We start from the raw sequence: 24391 nt of genomic DNA, 5'->3' as shown, positions 1-24391 counted from the left end.
TGGAACGTAAATAGTTTTTTATGAGTTTTTATTTGGAAAATGACCTCTCTGCGCTTGCCACTGAAATAGGGGAAGTTAGTAAAATTCGTAGGGCAATAAATAAATTTGGAAAAATTTCGATTAAAGAACTTGCCGTAATATACTTCAAAATTTCCAGTGCATCTTTAGATTCCACCGAAGCTTCCATTCTTAAAAATGTATTTATTTCCGAGTATAACTCTTCATGGTTCACGTCCGATTCTTCTGTACTAGGATTTCTTAGTGATATTTCTAAATTTTTACAATCATTCAACAATTCATTTGCATCTAAACTTCGCATTTTTTCGGTACGGGTTAAAAAACCTAATATTTTGTTGTATGAATCAAGCATTTTGAATCTTTCATTTAAGCTTACTAATGCAACATCAATTATTGCATTAAAAAAATCTACTTTATATTTAGACTTTTTATTTAGAGGTGTATCAGTTCCTTCATATTCAAAAAAACGTCGTTTTCGGCTAAGCCGCACTTGAGGGAATACTGGCTCAGTACCTAATTTTTTAATAATCGCTTCAAATGATTCATCTCTTCTGAATGATTCTAAAAAAATATTTGCTTAGTTTCCACCAATTTTATCATAATAGAAATATTTGCCGAGGGATTCTGCATAATTTTACTTACTTTGTTAATTTCAAACAATAAATCATGCCAAATTGTAAGTGAAAGTATAAACTGATATGAGGATATCTCATTTGCAAGACCGTTTGCTTCAGAAACAGCAACTCCAATTGAACTTGAATCTGCAACTTTGTATAAAGCTTCTATAATTTGAACCAAATTATCTTTTACAACTTTTATACTATTTATACGGCTTTCCCAACGCGTATCTGATAATGATTTAACAGTCATTTTACTAACACTTTGCAGTATGTCCCATGGAACGGTTGATGCAGCAAAAAACGTAAAAATTCGTTGAACAGTACCAAAAAAGTTAATTGCAATTGATACTGATTTCACAGCATCACATACCATTAGATTAAATGTGTGGTTAGCACATGGAACGTTAAGAGCTCTGGGATTTTTTTCTTTGATTAAAGCTTGAACTCCTTTATATTGCCCTCGCATGTTAGCACCATTATCATACGATTGCCCGCGACAATTCATTAGATCCAAATTATACTCAGCTAATAAATTTAAAAAAGTTTCAACTAAACCTGAACCAGTGCTATCAGTTATGTGAAAAAAACCACAAAAAAATTCTTCAATTTGTACTTCTTCCTGATTAATTTTAACGCATCTCAAAAGAATTGAAAGCTGTTCCTTATGACTTACATCAGGAGTGCAATCCATGATAACAGAAAAATATTTTGATGACTGTACAGAAGATACGATAGTTTTCAGTATTCTTCTCGATATAAGTCCAATTATTTCATTCTGCACATCTTTTCCAAGATAAGTGTCAAAGCATTCTTTATTTTTTATTCGTTTGAGATGCTCTAACATAACTGGATCAAATTTTGCAATAAGTTCTACTTGTGCCAAGAAGTTTCCATTATTAGGCTGATAAAGTTGCTCACGGTGTCCACGAAAAGGTAATCTTTCAGCTAACATTAGCACTATAGCAAAAAGACGTTCAAGTACCAAGCGCCAATGTTTCTTCTCATTTTCTATCATTCTCTGCAAATTTTGATCAATTGTTGCATTTGATTTTAAATTAACTGACATATTCATCCATTTTTGCATACAGCTAATGTGATCCTGAGATTTATCATGTTGTTTTAAGCTAGAACCTATATTTTTCCAATCTGAATAACCTTCAGTCGACGATAAACATATTTTTCGGGTAGGAAAAATTTTGCAACAAAAGCAAAATACCGAATTATTTTGTATAGAATACACTAGCCAGCTTCTAGAAACTTCTTCACCGTTAGCAAGAACTCTCGTGTAGAAACTAGTATTAAATCTGCGACCCGATTTATCGGCTTTAAAATTTATTTGTTTAACCTGAGTCGGTCCTTTTTTAACAATATCGACTCTTTCTCGTTCATTAAACGAAATAGGCCATAACGCCGGGTCGTCGGAAACAATAACCACATCAGTTATGTCTTCAGTTGTGCTTCATGCAATTGAGGATTCGAAGCTAAAACAAAATCATTAGAAGCTAACGAAGACTCTTGAGACAAATTCATTTCAAAATCTTTTTCATGGGTGTCCGGTAATAGGACAGCAGAAACTTCAGAATTTAAAACATCAAAAGATAAAGACGCTAAAGATGTTTCAGACTGGTCTGATAAAATATTTACCAATTTTTCTGAAACATCTTGCGAAGTACTAGCACCTGCATCAAAAGTTGTGTTAGTACCTGATGATATATTAAAAAAACTTGTCACTGGTTTAATTTTCTTTAACATACCTGTATGTTTTTTCTAATTTTTTTTTTTCGGCACCCGAAGGCCATTTTCTTTCAGTGTCTCGATCACGATGAGGATTCATAGTTAATTAACGATGAATATAAATTTAAACTTTTTCTAAAGTTTGATATTTATTTATAAATATATAATATAATTTATATAATATTAATATAAAAGCGAATAATCAGAAGAATAGCCAAGGAAAGAGCAGAAGTCGTCAATATAAAATGTATAATCAGAAGAATAACCAGGAGAAAAGCAAAAATCGTCAATATTAAAATCGCATAAATTACTAAGAACACCAAAAAAGAACGTCTGAACTATAAGAATTATAATTTAGAAGTGAAATGGAAAACATTAATCTCTATTTTTACATCATTCATTACTTACATTATACCAAAAAATTGTAACTCGCACACAATCATAACACAACATTTTTTATACCAACAACAATCATACTATAGCTATAGCAATATAACAAACTATAACAAACGAGAAACTAAAAACAAAATTGTTGTCAGGAAAAATAAAAAGATTGTTAATGAAGACATTAAAGTGCTCACAAAAACAAAAATGGCATAGCGACGTCAAACAAATATAATACTACAGAAACCACAAATCTTTTCAATATAAAACCAAAAAGGTACCAGGATTTTTTATATTAAAATGTACATAAAGAACTCAACTCATAAAATGCTTAAAGACTCAAAGTCAGAAGGAAGGAACAAGCGTCCTCATGAAAACATTAATGTAAAATAATAAAAATAGTATGTAAATGTGATAAATTAGTAAAAGAAAAATCAGTCTTTGTTGTAAGTTCTGTAACGTCGAGTCTAATCAAAAGCCAGCGTAAGGAGTGAATATAAAAGCCACAACAATAATAAGGGAAGTGCCAGTCGTAAATCAAAGAACCCAAGATGGCTTTAACAGCAATACAAGGAGAGTCTCCAACTTTAGACTTCACCAACTCACCAAGGATATTCCCAGGGAGGGGGCAGCCCCGCTTATGGGACTATTGTCAATAACTGTTAGCAAATGTAGCCATACTTCATCGAATCCACAATGGATAAAACACCTATACATGGAATAAACACTGATCTATGGCTCAAAGAGAAACCGCTACAACAAATACCCGGAACCAGCATAACATCCCATCACTGCTCAGATTATGTCTTGTGCAACAGTAAAAATGTAAAGACAATATTATATAAAATAAATAAACAAACAAACCAAAAGTCATTCAGTTAGGAGGATGGAAAAACAGAAAAAGCCTTTGAGACGTGTAGGTGTATATGGGCAAAGATATATTTGTCACAGTCATTGTCAATGTATATGAGACTAGAAACCGCATACTCTTTCATATGGTTGCCAGGCATTATGTATAACGCAAAAAAAAATTGCTACATACATAATAATAGATGTATATGTAAAGTTGAATATTTTATAAAATTTACTGTTTATAAAAATACTGTACGCATACATTATATTGAGTTTTAATAAATGAGTTTCGTTGTTTATATTTATTGTACTAAGAAAATTTTTTTATATTACTTGTACTAAGAAAAAAAAAATGCGAGGCCACCTGAGCGCGAGGCCACCGGCAAATGCCTGCTTTGCCTGTGCTTAAAACCGCCGCTGTGTGCAAATATGAAAATAATAACAGAAAGACTAGAAAAAATTGAAAGCGATTTGAACAACGGCAAAATAAAGATAAAAGGTATGCAAAAATATATTTAAAAAAAATTAATAGATCTCGAAAATTGATCCCGAAGAAAGAATTGATGGTGTTAAAGAATTCACCTGGGAAATCTTGAGAAGATAGTACAAAAATTGTTAAAAACATATTTGCTGAAAAACTCCAAATTGATAGAGAAATTATACTTGAAAGAGCGCACAGATCAGGGTCAATAAAAATAGGTAAAGAGCGATCAATTGTTTTAAAACTTTTAAATTTTTAACGATAAAAAGTTAATTCTACTAAACTCAAAAGAAAACTTCGCGGAACAGGTGTGTTTGTTATCAAAGACTTTGCAAAGGAAACAATAGAAAAGCCTAAAAAACTCTGGGATGAAGTAATTAAATTGAGAAAATAAGGTAAATACGCAATTCTCAAGTTTGATTCCATTTTTTGTAGAGATCATAAAAAATAATTTTTTTTTGTAACATACAGTGTTAAGAAACTTCTTCTAATTTATGACACAATCAAAATGTCTGAAACAAATGATTTTAAATCGTTTAGTTATAATTTTTCAGAAATGAGACACTTCTCATCTGATGAAAACTTTGATCCAGATATAAATCATTTCAATGACATTATTACGGATTGTTCATATTACTATCCTAACAATTTAGAAGAATTTTCTATGAAAATACAAAAAACAATATTTTTGATCAATTATGAATTCTTCATATAAATATCAGAAGCCTAAACCGCAATTTTGAAAATCTTCTCAATTTTTTACAAGAAACCAACAACTTTTTTAATATAATTTGTTTAACTGAAAGCTGGATAATTGAAAAAGATTTCAAACTTTAATCTTCCTCACTTTGAGTTAATTTCTCAAGAGAGCCTTATCAATAAACGCGATGGAGGAATTCTTATTTAGGTAAAAAATAAATTACTCATTATATTAGGAATCATTTAACTGTTTCTGACAGCGACCAAGAAACTTTAACGATTGAAATTCTAAACAATCAATCACAAAACATTTTACTGAGCTGTTCCTATAGGCCTCCGAACGGTGTGGCCGAGAGCATGAGCATGTATTTTGAAGAAAACCTTTTCAAAAAAGGCATCCTTGAAAAAAAAAAGAATTTTATTGTCGGGGATTTCAATATGAATTGCTTCCATTACTCTAAGGACATTAAGGTTAAAAAATTTTTATGATTCTGTTTTCGAAATGGGAGCCATTCCTTTAATAAATTGCCCTACCAGAGTAACTCCAAAATCAGCTACTCTAATTGATAACATTCTAACAACTGATATTTTTAACAGTGACTTAAATAAAGGTATCTTAAAAACAGACGTATCTGACCATTTTCTTATCTTTTTTACCTTCAACTTCAACTCTAAAATTATGACTAAAACTAACATAAAAGTTAGATTACACAACTATAACCAAAAAAAAGTTGAGCAATCTAAAATACAATCACCATTGCTTCATTGGAAGAACATTGACTTAAGTGATAACGCAAACAACATTTACAATAATTTTTTAAATACATTTTACTTTGTTTATGATGCCAATTTTCCTTTATATGAAAAAACAATAAATCAAAAAAATATTAATTCTCCCTGGGATACCTAAGGTTTAAAAAAATCATCAAAAGTTAAGCAGAAATTATACATAAAATATCTAAAAAACAAATCATTCGCCAATGAGAAAATATACGAAGACTACCAAAAATCTTTTCGAAAAAGTTCAAAAAAAACTTAAAAAAACAGTATTATTCTAAAATTCTCAATAAAGCAAAAAATAATTGTAAACGCTCCTGGGAAATAATAAAAGAAATTACCGGTAAATCAAAGCCATGCCCAGGTTCCCTGTCACACATGACCAAAGAAGATAGAAGAAGCTCACGAAATTCTTTGCCTCATTTAAAGATTTCCTAGTACCGATGGGAAATTGCATTCACTCAGATGAGTTATCTAAAGAGTTACTATTTGATGAGTTTGAAAAAGCCTTTAAAACACTAAAAAAAATAAAGCAGTTAGACCGGATGAAATCAATGGTAACATAATTTTAGATTGCTTTGAACAAATAAAATATATTCTTTTTAAAGTCTTTAAATCATCAATCGAGCAAGGAGTCTTTTCTGATCAATTGAAAATTGCTAAAGTTATTCCACTATTTAAAGGTGGTGACAAATCTGACATTAGTAATTACTGGCCTATCTCTGTCTTATCTATATTTTTAAAAATACTAGAAAGAATCATGTTCAATAGAGTATTTAATTACTTTAGTTTAAATTATTTATTATACAACAATCAGTTTGGCTTTAAAAAGAATAACTTAACTGCGCATGCAATTAATCAGTTGGTACGTGAAATTTCCAATTTTTTTGAAAAATCTCAACTCACATTAGGAATTTTTATCGATCTTTCAAAAGCATTTGATACCGTCGATCATGATATTTTACTTTATAAACTTAATTATTACGGAATAAATGAAAGAGTAATTAAATGGTTTCAAAGTTATTTATCTAACAGAAAACAATTTGTTTCTTGTAATAAACTTAATCATAAACAGTTTTTAAATGTTTCCTGTGGTGTTCCGCAAGGTTCCATCTTAGGCCCTCTTTTGTTTTTAATATGTATCAACGACCTGCATAAAGCACCAAATCTTCTAAGTATTATGTTTGCTGATGACACAAACTTATTTCTCTCTGACAGTGACATCTATCAACTATTCTCCATGATGAACAAAGAACTTCAAAACGTATCTAAATGGTTTAAAAGTAACAAATTAACATTAAATGTAAGCAAAACAAAATGGATTTTTTTCCACCCGCTCTACAAAAAACGTTCTCTACCCCCAAATCTACCAAAAATTTTTATTGACCATATTGAAATAAAAAGAGATTCTGTAACTAAAAATCTGGGAGTTTTCATTGACGAGAGCATCACATGGAAACATCATATTAACTATGTTTTCTCGAAAGTTTCAAAAAGTATTGGAATTTTATATGAGGCGCGTACTCATTTAGATAAAAATAATTTAACTAAACTTTATTATTCTTTTATTTATAGTTATATAACGGAGTTATTGCCTGGGGTAGCACTGATCAAAGCAAGTTACAATGTCTCTATCGCCGTAAGAAACATGCAATTCGTTTAATTAATTCTGCGGATCGGTTTGCACATTCCTCAATATTTTTTAATTAAATAAAAATCCTCGATATATATAAACTAAACGTAAATTTATGTTTTGTTTATACGTGGAAGTATGATTTATCTCCTTTAATTTTTAATGACCTCTTTTTTTTGAAATCATTAAGCAAATTTAGCATGAGGAATAATAATTGTTTAAATGAACCACTCTGTCGAACAAAAATCAATCAACTCTGTATCACTTATCGTGCAGCTCATCTCTGGAACAAAATTATTTTGCCTAACTTCGGCTTACCCCTAACTTATTCTGTTTTTAAAAATAAATTAAAAGATCTCATTCTCTCTACTGAAAATATATTAGAATATTTTTTTATTTATCTTGTGATAAAAAATAATTTTTATTGTCATGTATGTTCAAGTTTTGTTTTATACTTGTTTACAATTTATTTTCATTTATCTAAGTACGATTTAATGTTTTTATGCTATTTTTTACGTACTCTAATTGTAAAAAGGCGTTTTTATAATATTTTACTCTCTTTTGTAAAAGGCTTCTGACGATGAGACCATTGTGATCTTCTATTAAAACCCTTGTTTGTATTTGAAAAATATGTAATTTATATATATTACGTCAAATGTAAACAAAACATTAAAAAAAAAATAAAAAAATACTACGATTAATAATGGTGAAGCAAAATATAAATATATTAAAAAATTAAAAGCTTATTTAAATATTATTATTTTTTAACCTGAACTCTAATAAATTCATTTTCATGCAGTTTAGTTGTTAAAAATGCATAAATCTTTAAGATCAATAATGGGCCATAGTTAATCAACCAATTCACTGTACCCCGATTCACTGTTCCCCACCACAACAAATTAAGTTTAAGTCGAATTTCTTGAGACATGAGTGTTGTTAAAAGAAAAGCTAAAGTACTAAAAGCATAAATATCAATAATCCAAATGAAAACTTCAACTTTTAAAATTATTTCAACTATGATCTACTATCACCTTTTAAAATTATTTCCAATATGAAACATAAGGAAGGTAAGAAAATTTACTTTAGTTAGCTAAAAACTAAATTTACCTACCAAAAACTGGTAGTCAAAAATTAAGTGGTAACAAGTATAAATAAAGATTGCTGATATATGAGCACATATAATAATTACATTATCAAGATGAACAAAATTCTAATCTTTGAGAAAATGCCTCTTATTGACTGTGCCCCAACTTCCCTTATTTTGTTTTAGAGATCGTCCATAAATTACGCAACGCTAAATTTCATTAATAAACAAAACAAGACTAAAAGTTTTCCCGCGCAGAGCCTAAAGTTAAATAAAAAAATAAAAAAGTGTGTTTAGCTTAATAAAAATCACTGCGTAAAAGATCTCCTACTTCGGTTTTTTAAATAAATTTAAGGTTTATTTATGGACGATCCCTTATGCGCATAATCGTGTGTTTACTTTTTTATAAGTAAATTTTATCCCCTGAAATTCTTTGTTAATTAAATTTGTTCTCTCGAAAACTTCTATTGAAAAAAGTGGGTTAATTTTTAATGAATGGCTGACACATTCTTTTCATTTTGAATTTAATGTTTGAATTTTTTTTTTTATAGTCGCAATAATGATGAATAAGTGATGAAAACTTAGTAAAAAACTTCTGAAAGTGATGAAATCTATAAAAAAAAACAAAAAAAAAAAACTTTAATGCATTTACTTTATACTAATGGATTTACTTTAAACTTATGGAATCGTAAGTTTTCGGGTAAGATTTTTTTTTTTCAGATAATAGAATAATTTGTAAGGATTTTTTTTCTTTGTATTCACACATGTTGAGATTTAAAAGTATAAAATATTTTAATTTAAAAAATATATAATTAAAAAAATATATAACAAATTTTATTGAAGCTGACGTGTTTAACTTGCTCAAAATATGTCGAGCTTTGAAAATGGTGAGCTTTAGACTATTAATAGATGATGAAAGCTGAGGTGACTAACGTCCTCAATTTTACGCAGGAGAGCGCAGTTTCAAAACTTATTAAATTTTTTTACGGCGATCTCATTATTTTACGCATTCGCAACATTTCACTCAACTTTACGCATTCGCAACATTTCAACGACACGAGATATTTTAATAAACTTTGAAACCCATCAACAAACTTTAAACTAATTTAAAATTGCATAAAATAATTCTAAAATTTTTTGTCTTATTTTGAAGTGCACATATTTTTATCTGTTGATACAGTTATTATTGCCTAATAAATACTCTACATTTTGGTTTTTTTATTACTAACAAAGGAGTACCCTTAAAACGGTCACGGAAGCTAGGTCAAACATCTATATGTTAGACTTTCTTGAAACAACTTTCTTGTATTAACAAAGAAAATGAACAACATATCACGGGAGGCTGAATAAGCGCGAACTGGGATAAGTGCGAATTGGCATAAGTGTAAACTGGCATAAGTGGAAACTGGCTTAAGTGCGGTGCAGCTGCAAAAATTAGAATAAGTGCGAACTGACATAAATGCGATGCAGTTGCAAAAACTGGCATAAGTGCCAACTGGAATAAGTGCGAACTGGGATAAGTGCGAATTGGTATAAGTGCCAATTAGCACCTATACCAGTACCAAAAAAAATAAGAGATAAAAGATTAAAAAGATTAGTTTTTTTTTTCATTTTATCTGCTTTGTGCATAATAATCTGGTAAATGATTAGTTAGCAAACATAGAATTTAATTATTGAAGATGCAATTCTTCAATAATTAAAGCAGCAGTGAATAAAAGTATACTTTATTTCAAACAATTATTGTTTAATAACTGTTTGGTTCTATATATTATTCCAACATTTTTAATATTTTATTTTTTATTATACTGATGAGTTCTCACCACAAAATATTTTGTCGAGAATTACACCAAAGAAAGAGCACGAGTACTCTATTTTTATGTAAGAGTTATAAATGTATAGATTGGAACAAGTATATTTGGTTTTACCCATATGAAGGTCTTGTTCCAAAAATATTTAAGCCAATAAAAGTCTGATTTGAGAAAAATGAGCATAAAAATTCAAAGTTGCTCTGGGATTGTGTAAAACTCAGCATTCCACTTTAGTTTGTTGAAAAAAGTTTATAATGGACTAATCTGAACCATAACGTTTTTAAAATACATTTTTTTTAGAGATACAGACCCATAATCTGGACTTGAGTACTTTTACCACCGAAATCTAAAAATAATAATTAAAAAAAAAATACTTTATAAAGAAAACCAAATATTTATTATTTTTATTAGAATTATTATTATTACTATATCAAAGTTATTAAAAATTAAATTAGTAAGTCGCAATCTACGGAGGTTGAAAAAATCAGCAGAAAATGAAAATAAATAACTTTTAAATATCAAAGTACTTTTTAATTCATTAAGCCTTAAATTGCATGGTTAGACTATCGATGCTGATTTCGCTCCATATACCCATAAATAAAGCAAATCCAATTATCTACACATCAGTTTCCTATATTGCATCTTCCAGGACTTTAATTTCACAAATATTCGTTTTAATTAGTATATTTAAATATTTAGACGTTTCATTTTATTTCAAAATTGATAAAGTTGTTAGCCAATTTTGCAATAAAATGAAATGAAATTTCATTTTATTTCAAAATTGGCAAACAACTTTATCTCCAAGCAGCGCCGTAACTAGCTTTTCTAGTGCCCTGTGCAAAATTTCATTTTTCGGCCCCCTTAGCCTAACTTTTTTTTGGAAAAATTGTAAATAAAAAATATATCTTAATTTATTATTTTTAAAAATTTCTTTATTAAAATTGCACTTTTCTCGCTTTCATTTGCGCAAATTCATTTATAACGTCGTCATAATTAATATCTTTAACAATGTTATATTCAATAGATATTATTGAAAGATTAGATAATCTTTCTTGTCCTATAGTAGATCTTAAATAATTTTTAATCAATTTCAATTTACTAAAACTTCTCTCACACGACGCAGTAGTAACTGGAAGAGTGAGAAATATCCGGATAGCAATATTAATATTCGGATAAGACTCAATTAAGCCAAAGTCATGAAGTGCTTGCAAAATATCTAGTGGAGTTGCAGTTTTAATATTAGGTATTATTGTCGATGCTTCAAATTTAAAGCTTTGTATCTCACAGGTGAACTGATACATATTTAAATCTTTGCTATACTTAGTTGCTAAATCTGCAGCCGACTTTTTTAAATCCAAAACGCTGGTCGATTCCAAAGACATACCATACAGAAAGGAAAAATCATTGCACACGGTAAAAATATTGCCAAACTATTAATTTCCAAAATACGCGCTCTGACTCCTTTGTATTTTCCCGCCATATTAGCACCGTTGTCATATCCTTGTCCTCTGGCATCATTAATATCCAGTTTATCACCTTCTAGTTTATTTAAAATTTCAGTCGTTAAACCTTCTCCTGTTTTTTCATGTGAGTGAATGAAGTCGATGAAGCTTTCTTCGATCATTACCTTACCATTAGAATCAACATGGACGTATCGTATCATCTGACTCATTTGTTCTTTCTTTGATATATCAGGAGTGCAGTCGAATAAAATTGTGTAGTATTTTGATTTTTTAATTCTAGATATGATTTCGTTTCTAGTTTTATCACCAATTAATTTTATTGTTTCATTTTGAATAATGGGTGAAAAATATGAAACAGAACCTTTTTTATGTTTTTCAATACGTTCTTTTAAAGTTCTATTATAATGGCTAGCAAATTATATCAAATTTAAAAAAATTCCACAATTTGGATCTCCAATTTTTTCATTTGAACCTCTAAGAGCAATATTATTTTTGGCGCAGAATAGAATAGCATCTACAACGATTTTTAATATTTCACGCCATACCATTTTTTCTTCATTAATTGAATTAATTAAATAATCATCGAGTGTGTTCCCTGATCTTATATTTGTTTCCATCACTTTCCATTTTACATAATTGTTTCTGTGATCAGATGAATTTTCATGTTGTGGAATAACAGGATGAAGATGTCGCCAATCACGGAATCCTTTATGGGGGTCTGTAATATTATGAGATTTGTGGCCAAAAAGAATACAAGGGAAACAAAATATTGCGTTTTGATTAATAGAATATAACAGCCATTTTCTTATAACCATTTCTCCATTAATATGTTTCACATAAAACCAATCCTTTGTAAATTTTCGCCCTGTATTGTCTGCTGATATAATGGTATTAACGTTTACATTATTGCCTTGTTCTGGACCATGCTTGACAAGGGAATATATTACATTATTTGAAATAGCAGGCCAAGAATTTGGGTCGTTGTAATTTAGCATTATTTCTTGCGGAATAATATTGACGTTTGGTGTAATAGATGGCAAATTTATAACAATATTTTCAATTTCAATATTAGTAGTACATGTATTTTCGACATTTGTACTTTCGACATTTTTATTTTCGACATTTGTAATAATATCATTATGATCAATTAAACTTATAGGTTGCAATTGTAGCACAGCATCATCATATTAGTTTCTTCAATTTGTGGATTTTTTTAAAGCCATTTAGTAAATTGCTGCGACATTGATTTGCATTCTTCTTGTTTTTGCTTGTTAATTTTTCTTTTTTGAGCGCCCGATTATTGTTTTGACATTGTTTGACTAGATAAAAATAATAATATTAAATATAAATTTATGATTTATCTCTGGAGCTACTAGATTACCAGATATATCGAAAATAAAAAATTGTGAAAAAAAAATTTATCGGTAAATTGAAATATGTGCTTGCCAACGCTATCTTACGATTCAAGTGTTTTATTAAGTTTTTATTATTTTAGAAAGCTTACCTGATGATTTAGTTTAATGTAATTAATAGAATAATTGGCTTGATGTGGTTTAATAATTAGTTTTTTTATAGCTATTTTTAACCAATCTATATTTAAATAAAACAAACTTACAATGTTTTTATAAACGAGTATATTTTAAATTCTAATTGGAAATTATAAATTGTAATAATGTGTCATTAATAATGTGTCATTAATAATGACAATAAGTTTTTTTATGTTGCTTTGATTAAAAATGAAAATTGCTTCACACATTTTTTAAATTCACCACATTACTACACACAAAATACGTTTTATTCTATTGCCCACCAGATATCGTTGATTGAATTCGCGCCAAAATATTACAATTTGGAATTGGAAATAAATATAGAAATTTTAAATTACAGTATAGAATTAAGAAGCACTGTATTGAAATACAATACAGTGCTACTTAATAGGAAAAAAAAAATTTAAAAAATTAAAAAAAAATTAATAGAAGTATTTATTAATAGAACAAATAATTTTTCGTCAGTTTAATCCATCTACGGGCCCTGTGCAAGTGCACCTGTTGCACCTGCCTAGTTACGGCACTGTCTCCAAGGATTATTTCTTTAACTCATTTTAAGAAACCACAAGAACTAATACTTTTAAAAGTATTTAGAAAATACAACGTGGTTGCAAAAGTACATTTTACTCAAAATAAATTTTTAAGAAAGCGAAAGTCTTATAACGACAGGGTTTATTACTGGGGAGTAAAAATAAAATGTGAGATTTTTACTTGGGATTAAAAAAAAACACGGGAGCAAAAATTTCACATTACACCTGGCTTTTTTTCTCTAAGATTTCTCTAATAAATAGTCAATTAAGTAAACATGTTAGATAAATTCATTAATATCATAAACTTGGCTGTTTTAATGGGCAGAAATGTTACATAGGCCAAATTTAATTTCAATGCTAAAAGAGTACTTAGTTTTTTGGCATATTTTAAGAAATATTTTCTCAAAGTATTCTGAAGTCATTAAAATTCGGTTTACTGGATCATAATTCCTTTCAAACTTTAAACTCTAAGGGTCGTAGGCTCTTATAAAGTTAAGAACTTCGACTATTGAGGTTCCATCATCGATTATGTTGTCGTTTAATGGATGTTCAACATAAACGACAGTAAAGCGTTTCTTTACACTTTTTTGATCACTTTTGTTTTGATCAGCGACACCTATTTTTTTTCTTCTCGATTTGGTCAAAATCTTTATTACAGGACATGCGACCATGACCTTGAATGGGATAACTAATTAAAACTTTTAGGAATGATGCACGTGAGAATACAATACTTTGCAAGTAATCAAAAAAATACCGATTTTTATTTTGGAAAAGCAATTATTCACAAATATTACCAGTTGAGTGATTGAAGCCAGATAGTTATTGACCAAAACCAAGAAATTACTTCATTTGTTCCCTTCAGAGAAAAAATGTTCACCATAAACATACATTTGTGCACAATAACATTTTCGTGGATGCACAAATTTGTAATCAAAGTTGTTGTTTTTAATACTTTTGTCAAAATCCAGTTAAAACTGAGACAAATCTTTACCAAAATATATACAAATTACAGCTGTATCCACGCTTTATTAAGCGTGGATACAGCTGTAACTTGAATACTAAAATTATTTGAATATCAAAAATTATTTGAATATTAAAAATTATTCGAGTATTAAAAATTATTTGAATATTAAAAACTATTTGAATATTAAAAATTATTTGAATATTAAAAATTATTTGAATATTAAAAACGTTAGCTTTTTGTTTGTATTGAGTTCCGTAGTGGTATTAGTACCCCGGTCTGAAATGAACTAGCGACTAGCTACCTATACAGCAATTCTTGAGCGAATTTTATGCTCTACGAGTTGCTTTCTATAAGTTGTTTATATATACGAGTCGTTGTGCATTGAAATCGTAAACTAAGTCTCAAAAAACATTATTGTCTACTCTATATACAGACTACCTTTTGAGACAATAAAACTGTTTAAAGAATACATAAAAAGATATTTAAAACGAAATTTAGAATATTTTCAGTCTTAAAACTGCATTTCCCATGTAGTACAAAATGCTGCCTGACATACGAAAATGATTTTTCCTTTACATGTAACAAAATAAAAAAAGCTGCTACGTTTCTTTACATATTATTTTCTTGGCCTTCCACGAATGTAGTTCTCAGGTTTAGCAAATACAAAGCCATGCAAGTAAATATTTTAAGCCTCGTGATTTTTTATACCAGAAAAAGAATCAAAAATACTTAGCAGCACCAAACATTTACATTGACAATCCATTAATAGGACTTTTTGGCTGGTTTTTGTTTTCTATCATATGATGTGTGCACTTCTTTCAAGGAAAAAAAATCAATAATAGGGGAGAACGGGGTGAGATGGGACAAAAAAATTTGCTTGCGTGCTGCGCTTTAAATTTTCCACAAAAACCATACAAATCGGTTTAAAACTGTAGTCCAATGAATTGTCATGTTAAATTATTGCAAAACCTATTATTTAACCATCAAATTAAGTTCAAGGGCTTGGTTTTTTAAAGTGACACTGTTTGTCCCATGTCACCCCATGTTGGGGTGAAATGGGACAATGGTTGGGGTGAAATGGGACAAAAATAGAAACAAATAATTTTAAGCATTATTTTAATGTTTATTCTACTCCTTATAAAACATAACAATACACAAAATTTATTTATGTTTAACAAAAATAAAATACCATTCTAAATGCATTTGTAACTTTGTTCAACAGGTTGCTTGATGTTTAAATTGAATCAAAATTACGTTGATGTCTGAGGGGTAACTTTTTTTCTTTTTCTTATCTTAATCTTCTTTTTTTTCTTTTACATTCTGATAAACTTTCAACTAGTTCATTTCTTGTTGGTGTGTCAGCCAATACCAGAGACCTAGAACATTTTCTCTTTGCACTTTTTCTCTTTGCTACCCTTTCACCTGGGTTTGGAAATGGCCTTATATGTTCTGCTGTCCAATGGTAGGCAGAAGTGCTGATTTGCTGTTTCTTTTCATTAATAACTTCAGATACAATACACAGTGATGTGGGGATTGTTTGTTTGTCGGAATTGTCATTTGCTGGAATTGGTCGATCAGATACATAAGAACATAAAAAGTCAACATCACTGAAAACATATGGATCGTACGGGAAAATGCCAGCTGCTTTAAAACCATTTTGAATGTTTTGGGAAGTAAAGGCTCTCGTATAAGCTATTCATAAATTTTCAGAAATGTCATATATCGTCATAGGAGTATTTGGATGGGCCTTTAACCATGAATCACATGCTGAATTGTAAAATTTCTTTAATGACCCAAATACTGATCTGTCAAGTGGTTGGAGTTTGTGGCTGCAATAGGGTGGCAATGTCTAGAGCATAACATTGCTTTCCTTAGCTTTATCCATCAGTTCAATCGATATATGAGTTTTGTGGTTGTCCATTATTAAAAGTAATGGATGATCCTTGCTAGGATGTCCATACTCCACAAAATGATCAAACCATTTCAAAAAAATTTCTGTATTTATCCATCCACTAGGATTAGCATCACCTTTTGTACCTGTTGGTGCACCTTTAAGCATATGGCTACGAAAGTGGACACGAGGAAATCTCAAAAACAGTGGAATAAAATTTCCAAGGGCATTAATGCAACCCACCATTGTAACTAGGGTTCCCCTTTCAGCAGAAGTTACCTGTCCTACTTGCTTTACTCCTTTACCAGCAATCATTTTCACTGGCTTATGAACAGTTGTCAGAGCTGTTTCATCAATATTGTAAATGCAATCAGCAGAAAAGTTATAGCGCTTCTGCACACTGTCAAGGTTTTTGAAGAAAGTATCTACATTTGTGCAATTGAAACTAGTTGTTCGACTGAGGCTGGTAGCTTCTGGCATACGAATAGATGATTTTGTATGATTTAAGAATAAATAAAACCATTCAGTTCCAGCTGTTTCACTCTTTTTGCAGTTTTGTTGGTATTTTAATGTCATTTTTAATTGCATATTGATATGCAAGTTGCTTTGTTTCTTTAACATCAAGTCCATAATGCATATAAGATGCTTGACGAAGATATATTGAAAGTTCATCTTCTTGTGTCTTATTAAAAATATATTTATGTTGTTCATAAAAGTATAAGTTACTGTAAGAAGTTTCTTTATTAACCTTTATTTTCCGCTGTAAACTTGATTTTGAAACTGTATACTCTTGTGTAGCTGCTCATAGTGATAAACTGCCAGATTTGACAGCCATCCCAGCAGCATTTATTGTATGAGCATCAGGCTTTAACCAACTTGTCACTCGTTTGTACTTTCTTGGCATCTGAAAAATTATTACTCATATTACTCACTCCATTATTAAAAAAAATTATGCTCTTTTTAATTGCATTAACCAAAATCCAGATTAGGCTATAAATTTTAAATTTATTTTAATGAAAATAAAATAGTATCACAACCCTATAAAACTTATGTGATTAAATTTAATAAGGCTAATAGTGAAGAACTTTATTTAAACTGAATTTAAAATACAAAAATAATTGGCATTAAAACAATACTTACTGTGAAAGATGTCTTCAGGACAAAGTAACAAAGAAATCAAATATAATAATAATTATTTTCTATGATAAAAAACACTTTACTATAATGTAAACATTGAAATCTTATCATAAACATAAACATAATTTTCTGTTCACTTGCTTTTTTACAAAAATATTGATTGTAAAAGTTAAAGTACTGTAAATTAAAAAAATGATAAAATTGAACAGTGTCCCATTTCACCCCAATTCTCCTGTCCCAAGTCACCCCATCACTCGTAGGTGTGAGAAAACCTTTATTTTATATAGTTCTCGTAACCAGTGCCGTGGCGTGGTACATTTGGGCCCCCCCCAAATCATTTTTTTGGGCCCTATTTTTGTGGCATCACATTACAGGATATATATGCGTCACATTTTTCTAAAGGCTAAAAACATCAAAAATAAGACATATAAGTATAGACAAACGTATATGTACGGATAATTATCAGAATAATGTTTGTTATATTATATTGGTAATACTTCAAAACCTGTAATAAATCACATATTCACAATTGTCACAGAAATGACTTGTGGCGAACTTTCATACTTGCAAATTTGTTGATTATCTCCTCATAATTTAATTTTCTTGCCACATCGTTCTCAATTGACAGCATCGCCAGAGAAGACAAGCGGTCATCAACCATTGTTGACCTATAAAAAGTGAAAAGAAATGCATAGAGCTACATCTATTATGTATAAAGTAGCAAGATTAAGTATACTGACCTATGAAAAGTCTTAATCAATTTTAGCTTGCTGAAGCTACGTTCAGCACTTGCGACAGTTACTGGTGAGGTAAGGATTATGCGTAACACAATGGCAAGATTTGGATAAGTTTCTTGCAGCTCTTCTTTATAAATGTAATTAAGAAAATCATGTGCAGATTTCATGTGAGTACTTTCTTTCTCCTGTACCACTATGACAAATCGTTTTAATTCCATTTCCAGATCATCCGAATCTATATCGCCAAGCTTTGCTTGCAAATTTTTGCAATATAAAGACAAAGAATTTTCTTTACAGATTTGAATAAGATTCTCAGAACGGTATAGGAAGTCATAGAGCTCTGTGATACTACTGACTTGTTCAAAACGCTCCTTTACTGATCCCATTGACATATCAAGGAGTGGTAAAAAGAAATCAACTTTAAACTTCTGTTCTAATTGGATGGTGTGAGCTTCATCGGCACACTCGTATGAATGAATCATCTTTTTTTGTCGGGAACGCACTTCTGGAAAAATTTTTGCAATGTCCAACACTTCTGCGATTTCTGATGCTTTCATGTGTGCGTCTGAAAATCCAGTTTCACGATATTGCTGAAGAAATGTATATGTGGCCTTTATTTCACTATCCAAGACATCAAGGGAAGTTGTAGAGGACTGCAGAAGCTTACTTGATTTGTTAATTTGGTATAAAACGTCATACCAAATAACGATTGACAATATGAATGGCCATGTCATCATATAATCCATCAGCGAACATACTTCTGTAGCTGTTGCGCCATCTCTCTTCTCTAGAGCATACACTTCCAATTTTTCTAATGCCTCTAATATCTCTTTCAGGTGATAGCGAAGAGGTTTCACACAGTTTATTCTACTTTCCCATCTGGTATCGGATTGAGGCTTGACAGAAATGGGTATACATGACTTTAAAATATGCCATCGAGCAGGAGATGATGAAAAGAGTGTATACAATCTTGAAAGAACTCCGAAAAAAGTAATTGCACTGTTGGATGACTTTGCACCGTCAACAATGACTAGATTAAGTGAATGGTTTGCACACGGAACATATAGAGCTTTGGGATTCATTTGAAGAAGCCTAGCTTGAACACCCTTTGCCTTTCCTTTCATGTTAGCACCGTTATCATAGGATTGGCCTCGACAGTCAAGAATATTTAATTCCCACTTTTTTGTCTGATCTAGAAAGGCATCCAAAAGCCCTTTTCCAGTGGTATCATCTACCTTGAGATATCCAAAGAAATTTTCAGAAATGTTGATACCTGTCCCAGGAATGCAAACTACTGATCGTAGGATTATGCTCATTTGTTCTTTATGTGAAACGTCTGGCGTACAATCCAAAATAATGGAAAAATATTTCGCTTTCTTTACTTTGGAAAGGTTTTCGGCTTCAATCTCCTTGGCTAACAATTCAATCAACTCATTCTGGGTATCATTGCTCAAATAATGCTCATTAGTTTCTTTCTTCTGAATCCGACGTAAAAGTTCATCGAGCACACTATCATACTTCGCCATCAATTCAAACAACCCAAGAAAGTTTCCATTGTTCTTGGAACCAATGACCTCTTGTGAACCACGGAATCCAAGATTCCTCGCAGAAAGAAATAGAGTGATGTCTAGTAATCGTTCCAATACTGCTCTCCAAAATTTTCGCTCTTTTTGAAGCAACTTGTATTGATGCTCATCAATGGTTGTTTGATTCATTATGCCTGCAATGTTGAATTTGGTAAAATATATAAATATTTATTATATTTAATGACAAAATTTTTTTTAAAACAGTTTACCTTTTCGTTATGTCATCCACTGTTCAAAGCACCTGAGATGTGTACTTCCTGTTTCATGATCATTCAGTTTTTTGGATAAACCTTCCCATGTGTTCATCCCTTGTCGGAATGGTGAATCTGATATACCAAAAAGTTTGCAACAGAAGCAAAAAACTTTATTACTTTTCATAGAATACACAAGCCATGACCGTACAATAGTTTCTCCATTCTTCATCTGTCGTTTATAATAAGTCACTGAAAATCGTCGTCTTTCTTGATTGTGTGGAAAATCTATCTCAATTTGCTTTACACCACGTTCAACAATGTCACACCTCTGTGCATCAGAAACATTTTCTGGCCAATCAGAAGGATCATCACTGAGAAAAAGAAGTGGCAGTGTTGTGGCAGTTGGTATACACTCACAGATTGCCATATTAGAGTCTCCTTCAGCAGACAAACCAAAACAAGAAACAGAATCATTTTCTGCATTGGCTGTAACATCATTATTGGTTTCTGTTATTGCTACTGATTCACCATCAGCTTGAACTGCTGGTTTCAAAAATTGTGTAAGTTTGGGGTACTTAGTTATTACTTCCCTGGCTGCAGCTGCTTCTCTTCTCTTAGCTGCACCACTTTTCACTTTCTTCATTCCAATAATTAATACCTAAAAATAGAACAGATAGTTTATAAAATTTACTTTTAGGTCCTACTATAGTACTATACCTATTTAATTTATACAAATAAATTAAATGAAAAATAATAATGTCTCCTAAAAATAATAAACTTACCGGCTCAGCTGATTCAGCCACGCTCACTACGAATTTTGAATAATGACGATTGCGTTTCGGTTTAACCAACTACACACACATCATACAGTCAAATGAAGCAACTGACACGCAGAAATCAATATTTCAAATCGTATTTCAACTCACAATTTTTTATTACTATTCTAGAAAGTTATTAAAAAAATTAAAGAAAATACTTTTTAAAATATTATAAAATTTTAAAATGTTGTATTGCTGACGGCCCACCGGGAAATATCCCGGTGTGAAAACTCCATGTGAAATAGGAAAACTCATCTTTAAATAAACTGTTCATTATAATATAAATTTGTCAATCTAGTTTGTTTTATTTACATAATTTTTTGCATGCTATTTATGATATCATAATTTGTATTATAATTTTTATTGGTTTGTAACAATTCTATTTGTCGGTTAATATTTCTCTGTAATGTCTTCAAATTTTGATTTTATATTTATATCCAGAGTTTTAAATTGTTATTTAATCTTTTGAAAATGTAGTATGTTAACTACGAAACATGTCAAGATTAAAAAATTCCGTGTTTTTCATAAAAGTATGAGTAAAAATTTTAGAGTTAAGCTACTATATAGATACAGAAACTAAACAAGGATGTCCATTCTCATCAGTTGTTTTTTTTCACATTAAAATTGTCTTAGTAGCATTTATTTTATTTTATAGTTTGAATATAATTGATAATTATCTGTTAAAATAATAAAATGCCATAAAAAATTTTATCATTTTTTAAAAAACGGGCCCCTTATATCTCGTGGGCCCCCCCCAAATGGGGGGTTTGGGGGGCCTTTGCCACGGCACTGCTCGTAACCATATGCTAATCATATTTCTTCAGTAGTTAAATAAAACAATAGTGAATAATTAAAAACCATAAACATAAAAATATATGCAAACAACACATAAATATTTAATATTAATGATGTCTTCAAAATCCAGGAAAATTGTTAGATTTTTACATATTCGCAAATAATTTGAAAAAAAAACAACTTCTGAAACTTAAAAAACACAATAATATGAAGAAGCTATTGCAAACTTATAACATATATGAAAAACTTTTGCTTTATTAAATTTTTTACTGGAATATTGCCAAGTCCCATCTCACCCCGTTTTCCCCTATATATAGTAAAAAGATAATGTTGGTTATAATTTTCTTTCTTTATAATTCAATGCTTTTATAAAGAAAGAAAATAATCGCAACAATGATCCGAATAATAAGCGGTGAATATTTAGTCTTAGCCTTTTATTAAATACTAACTCAAGACTATAATGTTTTTAAAATCAAATACATAGCGAATGTCATATATTAAATATTAAAGCAAAAGCATTTAAAAAGTTTAAATCATCAATTGTCTTTTAATGACAATTGTCTTTTAATACCCGGTGGCAAATGAACTAGCGACTAGCTAGACTTAAAGCAGTTTTTTTCCACTCACATTGTTGTTTTATTTTGTTTTTTTAATGTCTTAAAAAAATTTGCTTTTTAGTATCGGATCAATTATGATAATAATTAAACTTATTGAATTGCGATTTTATTACGTCATTTAGATATCTCATCTTTGTAGCTATCGATATTACTACAAAATATCTTTAGCTAAGTATCCGAGCATTATAGCTTGTTAAAACACAAAGATAAATTTTTAAATAGTCGATGACTACATATTTCAGTTTTGTAACTAGCAATATTATTACAATATATTGATAGCCACGAATTGTAGGTATGTAGTTAATTACAACATAACAAACAAATAAAAGCTAGTCAATGGCTACATACCATAGCTTTATAGCTAGCGACGGAGTTACAATTGATTGCTACATAACGTAGCTTTGTCGCTAGTTACTGCATAACGACAATTTTTTAGCCACTAAATATATATAGCGATAAATATATATATCGTGGGTTTTTATTTGGCGATTTTAAAATATATGACGATAGCTAAATAACGTAGTTTTGAAGCTTGCTAAAACGTAAATATGAATCTATAGGTAGTCTATATCGCTAGCTAAAAAGCTGTGCTGTGTATACACGCCACGGATTTTTAGCTAGCGATATTAATATTATTATATCATTGTAGTTAACTTTAATATAGCGACAAACTTGTATCTATTCGATAGTTATGAAGAATCGCTAGTATACGGTATATTAAAATTTTAGAATATAGTTTACCATCGCGGTTGTTACGTGTAATTACCCCATTCGAAGTGGTAGAATCCGTAAAATGTTCTAAAAACGTAAACATTAAAAAAACCTTTAAAAAAATCTTTCAAACTATTTTTCTTCATTCGAGTTTAATTAACAATGTAAACAACTCTTTTATAACCACTTCTTTACGTGATACAACCTAATACCACTTACCTTACCACTTTCTAAAATAGCTTAATTGAACAACAGTCTATTGCAAATCAATTTTTAATTCCAAAAAATATGAAACGATGCAGTTATAATAAATGACGTAAATATTATTACATATTTCTTAGCTGATATAAAAATTACATCATATTTTGGCACGTCTTCATAACGATTTTTTATAACATTCTTAATTATCAAAAATTCTTTAAGGATTTCCTCTTATTCGTTGCAATTTTATCGTCCTACTCAACATGACTGCCAATACGATTGTTTTCATTTGACGTCAGAGCAACTTAATCAATTAGTAAACAGTAAAGGATATTGAAAAGTATACCGTAAACAAATTTTTTTTGGGGGAAACCACACTACTCCAGGCAGGGTTGGCGGAAGCATTTTTTTGGCGGAAGCATTTCTTCGAGATATCTAACTTAAATATATGGAGCAAACTCCAAACATTTGTATGTTTATACTTATGTCAAATAAACATGCTTTGCAAAAACTTGCGATGATTGGAGCCTGCGAACAAATAAGCCCCAAAATTTTGTCCCCCCTGCCCCAAACGTGAGAGCAACAAGTTGATGAAATATTTTTTGTACTATTTTCAACTAGACTTCTATTAATCGAGAAATTTTAAGTTGCATTGTATAATTTCTTAGCGTTCAAAAATTATGACTATATAAAATTTGCAACCCCCTCAAATTGAGGGGGTTTAAACTTTATATGGTCATATTTTTTGAATGTTAGAATATTTTTTTATGAAATTTAAAAATTATCAATCAATATAAGTCTTGTTGAAAATAATTCAAAACAAATTGTATCAACTTGTTGCTCATATTTATTTGACATAAGTATAAACATATAAATGTTTGGAGTTTGCTCCATATCTGGAAGTTAGACATCTTGAAGACCAAAAAATGCTTCCGCTACCACTGACTGCGTAAAAAAAGTCTCCATTTAATATTATTTGGCTTGACTAAAGTTTTTATTTTCAACTACGTTGCAAAAAATTTCATTTTTTAAAAACAAGTCTACTGTTCATGAAAGTTTTTAATATTGGAAATATTAAGCCTTATTAAGAAATATTATTGTTGCAAATAT

The 24391-nt window shown here is 30.0% G+C and overlaps 5 protein-coding genes across 6 annotated transcripts in view; 1 reads left to right on the top strand and 4 right to left on the bottom strand.

Annotated features, from left to right (window-relative positions):
• Window positions 1-28: 28 nt before the first annotated feature.
• On the bottom strand, window positions 29-1704 carry LOC136079170 (zinc finger MYM-type protein 1-like). Its single transcript, XM_065794893.1, has 2 exons — window positions 657-1704; window positions 29-579 (listed from the first exon to the last, which is right to left on the bottom strand). The coding sequence occupies exons 1-2, from the start codon at window positions 1702-1704 to the stop codon at window positions 29-31; spliced, it is 1599 nt and encodes a 532-aa protein (XP_065650965.1).
• A 7125-nt stretch (window positions 1705-8829) lies between these two features.
• Window positions 8830-24391, top strand: part of LOC100211253 (phospholipase ABHD3) — a 47274-nt gene continuing 31712 nt past the window's right edge. Inside the window, exon 1 of one of the 2 annotated variants that reach the window (XM_065795390.1) lies at window positions 8830-8982. The gene's annotated coding sequence lies outside the window, so the exon portion shown is untranslated. The remainder of the gene's footprint in view (window positions 8983-24391) is intronic. The other variant, XM_065795391.1, reaches the window with a different exon arrangement.
• Window positions 11970-12548, bottom strand: LOC136079169 (zinc finger MYM-type protein 5-like). Its single transcript, XM_065794892.1, has one exon. The coding sequence runs from the start codon at window positions 12546-12548 to the stop codon at window positions 11970-11972; it is 579 nt and encodes a 192-aa protein (XP_065650964.1).
• Window positions 17828-20155, bottom strand: LOC136079551 (zinc finger MYM-type protein 1-like). Its single transcript, XM_065795389.1, has 2 exons — window positions 18363-20155; window positions 17828-18290 (listed from the first exon to the last, which is right to left on the bottom strand). Exons 1-2 carry the CDS (start codon window positions 20072-20074, stop codon window positions 18155-18157), a joined length of 1848 nt encoding a protein of 615 aa, XP_065651461.1. The 5' UTR covers window positions 20075-20155; the 3' UTR covers window positions 17828-18154.
• LOC136079552 (zinc finger MYM-type protein 5-like) lies at window positions 20160-21598 on the bottom strand. Its single transcript, XM_065795392.1, has 2 exons — window positions 20922-21598; window positions 20160-20797 (listed from the first exon to the last, which is right to left on the bottom strand). Exon 2 carries the CDS (start codon window positions 20780-20782, stop codon window positions 20162-20164), a length of 621 nt encoding a protein of 206 aa, XP_065651464.1. The 5' UTR covers window positions 20783-20797; window positions 20922-21598; the 3' UTR covers window positions 20160-20161.

Source organism: Hydra vulgaris, chromosome 04 (assembly GCF_038396675.1).
Source record: "Hydra vulgaris chromosome 04, alternate assembly HydraT2T_AEP".
NCBI classification, from domain to species: domain Eukaryota; kingdom Metazoa; phylum Cnidaria; class Hydrozoa; order Anthoathecata; family Hydridae; genus Hydra; species Hydra vulgaris.
Note: the sequence above shows the minus strand (reverse complement) of the source record. Positions and strands in the feature narration are given on the sequence as shown.

Excerpts from the sequence above, each read along its gene's own strand:
- LOC136079170 (XM_065794893.1), bottom strand. The coding sequence starts at position 1,704 with ATGTCAGTTAATTTAAAATCAAATGCAACAATTGATCAAAATTTGCAG. Across the intron at positions 580-656 it reads GTTTGAAATTAACAAAGTAA|AATCATTCAGAAGAGATGAA; the intron begins GTAAAATTATGC and ends ATATTTTTTTAG.
- LOC136079169 (XM_065794892.1), bottom strand. The coding sequence starts at position 12,548 with ATGCTAAATTACAACGACCCAAATTCTTGGCCTGCTATTTCAAATAAT.
- LOC136079551 (XM_065795389.1), bottom strand. The coding sequence starts at position 20,074 with ATGAATCAAACAACCATTGATGAGCATCAATACAAGTTGCTTCAAAAA. Across the intron at positions 18,291-18,362 it reads TTGATTAAGACTTTTCATAG|GTCAACAATGGTTGATGACC; the intron begins GTCAGTATACTT and ends CACTTTTTATAG.
- LOC136079552 (XM_065795392.1), bottom strand. The coding sequence starts at position 20,782 with ATGAAGAAAGTGAAAAGTGGTGCAGCTAAGAGAAGAGAAGCAGCTGCA.